This window comes from Oryzias melastigma, linkage group LG10, assembly GCF_002922805.2.
Source record: "Oryzias melastigma strain HK-1 linkage group LG10, ASM292280v2, whole genome shotgun sequence".
Lineage (NCBI taxonomy): Eukaryota > Metazoa > Chordata > Actinopteri > Beloniformes > Adrianichthyidae > Oryzias > Oryzias melastigma.
Window position 1 is genome coordinate 23,412,794 of NC_050521.1, and position 8,663 is coordinate 23,421,456.

An 8,663-nucleotide genomic window follows, 5' to 3' on the forward strand; every position below is an offset into this window, starting at 1 on the left:
GGGGAGGAGGAGGGGGAGGTGGTTTGATGGGTGAGATGAGTGCCATTTTGGCGAGAAGGTTGGTAGCACCACCAGAATGCACATATTTTGTTAATGCAAGCCCCCCAGATATGAAACAACTTCTTTTTACACCAGGAGAAAAGCTGCAAACACTGGAGAAAAGCCGCCACCCGTTAAAACACAAGATAACGTAAGCATTATAATCCCCAAACACTGTATAGGATGTTAGGACTAGAATAGATTATGGTGTGACTCAGTGTTCATGGAAATCTCTGGTCTTTTTGCTCAGGATGACTCAGACTCTCAAGGTCAAGTTGGTAAGAATGAGCAGTTTTAATGACAACTCATCGCCTACAATCTTTCTGAAAATAAGTATAATTGCTGCACAGAACTAAAGGCTTTTTATTTTCTTCTCTCTTAGAAGCGCCACGAAGACCCTGGGAGAAATCATCTATGGTCAGGTAAACGTAGATCCAATGGTTTCATGTCTGTAACTATGGGGTGTGACAGCTGTCAAAAAGAAACATTCATAAAGAGTGCACAACTTTGCAGCAGATAAAATATTTTGAATACAACTTTTCTTTGTTTTGAATACAAATTTCTCCTGTTCACAAACTGTTGAAAATACGTTACAGGCTCATAGATCGAGTCCCAAAACGTCAATTCACCTGAATAAGCATGCGCATTGTGACTCTTTTATTAAACTACGATAGAATTAAACTTTATACAATGTTACTGATCCCTTTTCAGGAAAATTATCTAGCTACTGGAGAATGAAAAGATATCAACAGCAACGTTTCCCCCTGTCAGAATTTGTTCCCCCAGTCTCAGACATCGTTATGGCAGGGGGAACGTACCTCGACACCACACCGGCCAGTGGCGGCATGTTAGCGTGGGGGATCCCGCTTAGCCGAGCAGGTTACTTGTGGGACAGGCGGGGCGGGGGGGCATGCCCGCTCCAGCTCCTGGACCTATTCAGACCTTTCGTCCTTCAGTACCCGGGACGGGTTCTAGCAGCACCGTGACCCCAAAAACTGATAGCGGGTTAAAAAAAATGGATGGAAATAATAAAAACAGCTAAGCTAACTCAAAGCTAAAGTAGGCTAACTGGCAGCCAGCCGAGTTAAAAAAAAAAGAAGAAAAATCAGAAACAGATAGACAGTTCAGTATTCTAATCCTATTGACTTTTTCATTTTTGTTATTTGTTTGTTTTTACCACTGCAACAGTTGGCAACCAGTGAGCCAACTTTAGCTCTGAGTTTTCTCAGCTGTTTCGTTATCTTCTTGTTATCAACAAATTTTAACAAACAAGTTTTTTGTTTTTTTTTGTTTTTGTTTTTTTTTTACATCTAATGAGTGGAGTTGCATGTCTGCTACTCCCTTTTGGGCTGTTTTCCACCGCTTCTGATTAGGGTCCAGCACCGATTGGGTTTTATTCGGTTCCGGTGCCAAAGTAGTTCTTTGGTTTTGGTTTCGGTTCCTCATCGGTGCCAATTTCCGTACTTCAGTAATAAAATATAATGCCTACATCTTCCTAAATCAACACATTGTCATTCCCAAGTTACATGACCTCCGCGTCAAAAATGGACGTTTTGGGTGTCATCGTTTTTTGCCGTGCTGGCTGTCCCTATTAAATCAGAGCTCCACAACTTCTGAGCTGCAAACCGATGGGCCGATAATTCGCTGCTCGGTGTCTATCAAACATGTGATCCTTAGCTAGTCTTAGCTAGCTAGTCTGGATGACAGCCACTTCCTCTGTGTTTCTGTGTCTCTGTGACTGAGTTTGAAGGGTTTCCACATTAACCCGAGAGAGGGGAAAAATTAAGGGACCTTTTTTTTTATTATTATTATTAATAAATAAGTAAAATCACAGTTCAGGAGAGCCGAGCAGGCTGCTCCCGCTGCGGCTGTCTGTCTGCGGTCGTGTTCAGTGAGCGAGCTCTGCTGACCTCTGAGAGGCTGGCTGAAGCTGCGCTGCGACAGGACAGAACGCTCGTATTGGATTAGTATTTTACCCGCTGATCGGGTCACTGAAAACATCACGTGCCCAAAGCTGAGTTCCTGATTGGCTGATGCGACTCAGCGCCCTGTCAAACTTCTGTGATCTGCTGTAAAATGCAGCCAGACTTTTGAGCGCGGCGTGCGCTCTCGTGCTCGCCCCGTCAGCGATCTTATAGGAGCCCGCCCACTATTGCCGGAAATTCAGAAGGATTGGCTAGAACTTCAAAGTACTGAACAGAGTAGAAGTGGTTGACATTTCTTAAGACAAATAGACTTTTACTCAAACTTAGCACCGAGATGAGGAACTGTTTGCAGCAGCTTCTTTGGGCTTTGAAAGAACTGCGTGAATCGGAACGGTTCCTACTGGGAACCTAACCTCGGTGCCCAACCTTACTTCTAGGTCTAAAATGATCCGCTGCTCTATTATTTACACGATCAGCTGTTGTACCCTGACAACCACAAAATCCTATTGGAGATCGCTGTACTTTGATCTGTTTTATTCAGTTTTCAACAGCTATGGCTATCAAGATCATTTTCCTGTTATGGAATTAATATGTTCTAAAAAGTTCTATTTTGCTTTAGTTTAATAAATAAATTAACACGCATGTGCAATTCAAACTATCGACATTCCAGGACTCGATGTATAAACCTGTGACGTATTTTGATCAGTTTATGAACAGGAGAAATTTGTATACAAAACAAAAAATCGTCTCATTCTAAAGAGACATGTTAAACCTAAAACTAAATGTTGTAATATTTTTTTTAAGTTGTGCACAGAATATTAATTTGTGAATGCTATTTTGACTAATGAATTTGTTTCTTATTGACAGCTATCTTACTCCATATGTAACCTCCAGGTGTGACGTGTTAGAAACAAATCAGCTCTCCATTAGTGTGGTCCAAGTGCTGTTGGCGTCATTTTATTTTATCTGTGTGTCTGTCTTCAGTTGTTGTTGTGTGTGTGTGCGGTTCATTTTCATTCTAAAAAGGAAGAGTGTGTGTGTTTCACTAACAGGAATAACTCCATCCCCAAGAGCATGGACTCCACCCCCTCATTGTCCCAGGTTTTAAGGTATATGCGTTGTCCAGATCCCTCATCGCCTCGGCTCCTCTCCACTTTCTTTTCCCCTAAAATCAGCAACACTGCAGCTTTCGGGGTAGCAGATTTTTTTATTTAACAGGACCGGAAAATGACATGCAAGTGCACTTAAAGGTGTATTCCCTTCATTCGTTTATTCATAAAAAGCAGAAGAAATTAGAATGTAGCTGTTAGTTTTTGTCAACTTCTTTAGCTCTCTGGAACTGACGGACGCCCTCAGGCGTCCTGCTGTGCAGCTGTGAGAACAACGTAATAAAACTCAGTCAAAAAGGAACTTTAACTTTTTTTTATATTCTGTAACTGATATTTTATTGTATTAAAGAAAGAATATGGCATTTATTTAGAGTTTTTGGACAAAAAACTTATTATTATTTTTCTCAAACACAAAAGCAAATGCTTAAAAAAGAGAGAAAAAAATAATTCCAGGAAAAATGTCAAATGAACGGCAGTGCTCTTAGGAGAGAAATTCTTATTTTTTGGGCTGCCTGGAAGCTGAAGCCTCATAGGCAGACTGAAGTACAGCCACATAAAGGTCTCATCATGGAGCTGTGAGGTCTGTGATGTTCCTCTATCAACAGAAACTGTTCATAAATGTGGCCCATACAAATCTGTGACTTTTGCCTGGAATATTTTTGGGTATTTTCATTCCAAAACATGTTTGTTAGTTTGTTGACAAAATTTATTCTGGTTATTTTTGTAAAATTACACTTAAAACTATCACTCTGTTGTAAAAACAGTCTGTTAAAAATTTTGGTGGTTTCCACAGCAAAATGAATCCCATTTTTCCAGATGGAATTTTCTGTTTTTGCATGATTGTATGTCTAGTGTGTGAATATACTATGAAGAAATGACAATATAAAGGTAGTGTCACATAGGAGAGATTGTGCTGATTAAAATACCACCAAATTTACAAGCAGGTAGTCTTTCAAATTGAAAATTCAGAAGTAAATTCAAAAATACAAAAAAAGAGTTTTAGACTTCAGGTTCCAAAGGGTTAAGTTGTCATTTTAAGGGAAAGTGTATTAATCATGTAACTCGAGCTTTATTAAAACTTGTCTTGGTGGTTTGAATCAATGATTAGATGAATGACTTTCTGCTTCTCTGGGTGAACATTTGTGGTTCCTCTTTCTTCTCCTCCTTTGTTTCTCCTCTACCTCCAGGATGGGTGAATAGTTGTGGCTTTGACAAAGCAGCTTTTCTGCAAACTGCTGACATAAACGATGTGCGTTCCTGTGTCTTGTATTTGTGCAGGACAAAGGGAGCTGGGAACAATAACGACTCGGGAGGATCTGATGACTCGGATTTAGAGAAACTGAAACAGGTACATATTGAGCTTTCTGAAGATGGTCGTGAAAATGTTTCATATTTAGAATTTTAGGATTTAGTATCATAGGATCTCCTACTAGTGTTTCTATATTTTCCAGATTTATTTAAACTCCTGCAGATTCTTAAATGTGTCTGTGGCACAGCTTTTCCTAAAATCCATCTTGACAGTCATGCTCTTTTACCAAATGTGCTACAAGTTCTATTTACGTCCTGTAAATGTATCTGAAGCAGAACTCCATCATACATTAGGAGATAGTTAAGCTGCACAGCTTCTGGTTTATCTTGCTTTGCCCCAACGGTTCCAACTGCTTGTAGCACGTGTGGTTATTTATCAATGTAATACTGTCATTGATTTATAGTATTCAATAAAATGGTAAATAGATATATTTAGGTTGATTAATACATCTTGTCTAAAAATAGTAAAAGTTTGAAGGGGAAAGTCTTTGGGATTAAGAGTTGTGCTGCTGTATTTTCTAGACTATAGAGCGTACCTGTATATAAGCCGCATCTGCTCTATTTCTTAAAAAAAAGATGCCACAGGTATCTGTGTTGAAGAATTAGACATTTACTGCACGTACAGAACAATTTTGTACTGTGAATATACATGTATGTAAGCAGCCTTTGCATTAATTTTCGTCTCTTATTTTTTATTCTAATTCCTGTTAGAGCGCCCCTAGTGGTGGATGAAAAATCCACAGAATGGAAAATATTGTATAAGCTGCATGGTTTAAAACCAAGGAAAAAGTAGCAGCTTCTAGTCCAGAAAATGTGATACTTAAACTTTACTAAATAAAATGTCTTGTTTCACAGCTGTCAGCATATGAGTGACTTCAAATTTATTATAAAATATATTCAAAAGTGAGGCCTGACCGTTTAGAAAGAGCTTAGAACTTTTTCTATTATCAAATTAAGGAATAACAATGAAATTAGTATATTTTTAATTAAAGTTTAGACTCACTCCTATTAAAATTGTGGGTTTTTTTGTGTTTTTAACATGTTCTTGTGGCGTTGTTCTGATGATGGAGGACATATATGAAGGAAATTAAGTTCAAAATTGTATTTCTGAGTATTTCTTTATTCAAATAGCTGAGTCAGAAGCAGATAAAAAAAGTGTCATTTAAAAAAAGATTGTAATTGTAAAAAAGCAAACACAGATGCATTCCTGATGCATTCCCTTGCAGACAAACAGATCCATGAACGTCTTTGTTTTCCTCGTCCGAGCTAGCATCTGGTTCAAAACTGATATTGTTCACTATTTTTGTTGCACTAATGTCAGGTTGAAGGTGTGTGGGGCTGTAAGCTACCGTTAGAGTGCATAAACGGAGAGCTGTGTCATAGGTAATGGGTAGGGGGGCAGGGTTGCTCCACGCCAGAGGGGAATTCCTGATAAACTCCTGCTGCTCTGCAGAAATGATTTCCTAGACCAGAGGTCTGCAACCTGCAGCTCCAGAAAGAAAAAAAAAACAGTTCTTAATGTTAAAAAGTAACTATAAAGTAAGAAGTGAGAAAGTAGTAAAACAGGTTAAGGACAGTACGTACGGAAGCAAATTTTCCATTTTTGAAAAAATTAAGAAATTTTAAGTGTGTTAGAAAATATGACAAGATCACTTAATTAGTTCAGATTTCATTTTGGTTTGTTAGATTTACATTTCTGGCAGAGGTTCACCAACAACAGTGATATTAACTATTTTTATTTAACCATTGCTGATATTACACTTGTTATTACTACTTTTACTGCATTGAGATGATTATATGTTAGAGGTCTTTTATTTTGAAAGAAACTTCTGTAAAAAGTTTTTTTTCTTATAATGTTTGTGTTTTATTCTCGCAAAATGAACAGCAATTCATTTATGTTGATCTAAGTAGTAACAATCGCATAAATACAAATCCGTCTTATTTTTTAAAGGGTGAGTGAAGACTTTGAGGCTCCTACTGGGTTGTAGTTGGTGATAAATCAACCTGAATGGCTCTTTCGGTGTTGAAGGTTGCAGACCACTGGCCTAAAATGACACTTTTTTTCTTTTTTTTTTTTTGGCTAAAAAAAACATAACTAAAAATGATTGATGCCAGAAATGTTTGTTTGGTAGATCTTAAACTTGATTTAAAAACTATTTTATTTAATAAAATTTACAGTCTTATCATATAAATGCATTAAGATTATAATTCATCCAGTGTTAGTTTGGTCAAATGGATGATTCTGATTGAAAGTTTAGCATGTTTCTAAAAACGTACAGTTTTCTTTTCTTTGCCTTGACTCAAGTGTTGGTGTCACTGTGTTATGACCACATGTTCTTTGTTCTGCAGGAGATTTTGGAGGAGGTGCGAAAAGAACTACAGAAAGTCAAAGAGGAAATTATTGGAGGTGAGAGCTTTTTTTAGGCAAATTATCTGAACAAAAAAACAAAGTATTTTTAGACTGACGCTTATCTTCCTCGTCTTTCCAGCCTTTATTCAGGAGCTTCAGAAGAGAGACACGTAGTTCCTTGGATGATAACAGAGGGTGTCTGATCTCGCTGGGACCTCCACTGGGACCTCCACCGTGCCCTCGTGTAGCCCAGGGATCTCTCTTTCTCCTAAAAAAGTTTTCTCTTATTCTGTGTATCTTCCACAAATACACACGCATTTTTGTTTTTTTTTTGCATATTTGCATCAAAACTTCACATCATCTAAATGGTAATCAAGCAACCTCCTCACATCATAACCCAGCACTCCAGTTCATCATTCATTTCCTCCTTATTTAGAGCTTTCCTCAGTCTTTGCCATATAAAGAGGGAGGCACAGTTTCAATTTGCTGCAAAAAAATCCTGCTACCTGTGTCCATCCGTTGGAGTAATCTTCACGATTCAGGGAAAAGTGTTAACTGTTTTTCTATGATTGCAAAATGCTGGGATCTTTTTTTTTTTCTTTCTTGTGACAAAAATGTTTCAGACACTTGAGTTTTAGAAGGTCTCCTTAAAGTAGATGCCAACTCTCGAGGATGTTCTGAGAACTTGTTCACCATTGCCATGCATCAATATAAAAGTGGATATACAACCTAAGCCTTCACTGCTGTAACACAGAAAACGCTAGAAGAGGAGACGAGCAAAAGGGAATCTGATGGACGAAGCGAGTGCTGTGAAAGAGGAGAGTGTGTAGTTTTATTAAGTGTGACAACTGTACTGTTTTTTGCATTGCACTCGATCCAGAGGACGTGTCTGTCACCCGACCAGGACAGGCTTTTCCCTCTCACTCAGACGAGATATCGTTGGCTGTTGCAGTGGTCCTACTGTAAACTGTGCTGCCATTTTTTTTTCCTTTCTAGTTGTGTTTCTCTAATTTTGAGACTTAAAAACGGCCATGATGTGGTCAGTTAATTTGGCCATGACCAATTGCCTTGAGAATAATATGAAATTATATATATATCTATATATGAGGAAATATATATATATATGTTTTAAGGGAAAAACAAATTAGATGTTCCTTTTTTTAATTAAAATAACTGGTGATTGGGGATTTAATTTCTGACAGTTTTCTTATGAAACGTTATTTTTTTTGGGTTCTTTTTTTCTAATAGTATAGACTTTTTACACTGAGATATAAAGAAAACAGCTTAGAGACACTGGATTAGAAATGCCTTTATAGTCAAATACAGCTGCTTCCTAAAATGCACCACTTTGTCCTGAGTCTTTTTTTTATTTTAAAGATCTGTGAATAAAAAATAGCTTCTGCTATGGGCTGCTTTGCACTAACTTATTTATACTTTTATACAAAAGTGTTTGGGTGTAATGAATTTACGACACCTCTTGCTCGGTTCCATATTTAAGATAATAGACTTATTTATACATCAGGATCTGTTGAAGGGAATTATTCCCTGGGATGAGTCCTAACGGCACAAGACAAACAACAGATGGACCACTGTTGGATTACCTGGCTCAGGTGTGTCCGGCCAATCAGAAGTGATCGTGGCTGGTTGGAAAGGAAGCAAAATGAGAACCCTTAAGAACTTTTTTTTAAATAAACTTATTGTAAATGTCAGTTTTAGTACAAAAACTGCAAAGAGCCATCTATATACAATGTAAATCTATACAAAAAAATTACAAAATAAAATAACATAAAGCCAGGGGTACCCTTAAGAACATGAGATGACAGTTCCTGAATCTTAGAAACATAATAGAAACCTTTGAATCACAAAAAAGTAGTGACCTTTGATTTTATGTAAAATATGTCAAAATATGTATCCTTTTAAAATCATAAATCT

General features: G+C 37.5%; 1 protein-coding gene across 1 annotated transcript in view; it reads left to right on the plus strand.

Annotated features, from left to right (window-relative positions):
* Nucleotides 1–8,074, plus strand: part of LOC112153641 (vasodilator-stimulated phosphoprotein) — a gene marked incomplete at its 5' end in the record, with an annotated part of 18,953 nt that extends 10,879 nt beyond the window's left edge. The window contains 8 exon segments of the mRNA XM_024284006.2: nucleotides 7–58; nucleotides 136–190; nucleotides 290–317; nucleotides 422–461; nucleotides 3,017–3,073; nucleotides 4,352–4,421; nucleotides 6,731–6,788; nucleotides 6,871–8,074. Of these exon segments, the coding sequence (XP_024139774.1) occupies nucleotides 7–58; nucleotides 136–190; nucleotides 290–317; nucleotides 422–461; nucleotides 3,017–3,073; nucleotides 4,352–4,421; nucleotides 6,731–6,788; nucleotides 6,871–6,905 (395 nt within the window).
* Nucleotides 8,075–8,663: the final 589 nt, after the last annotated feature.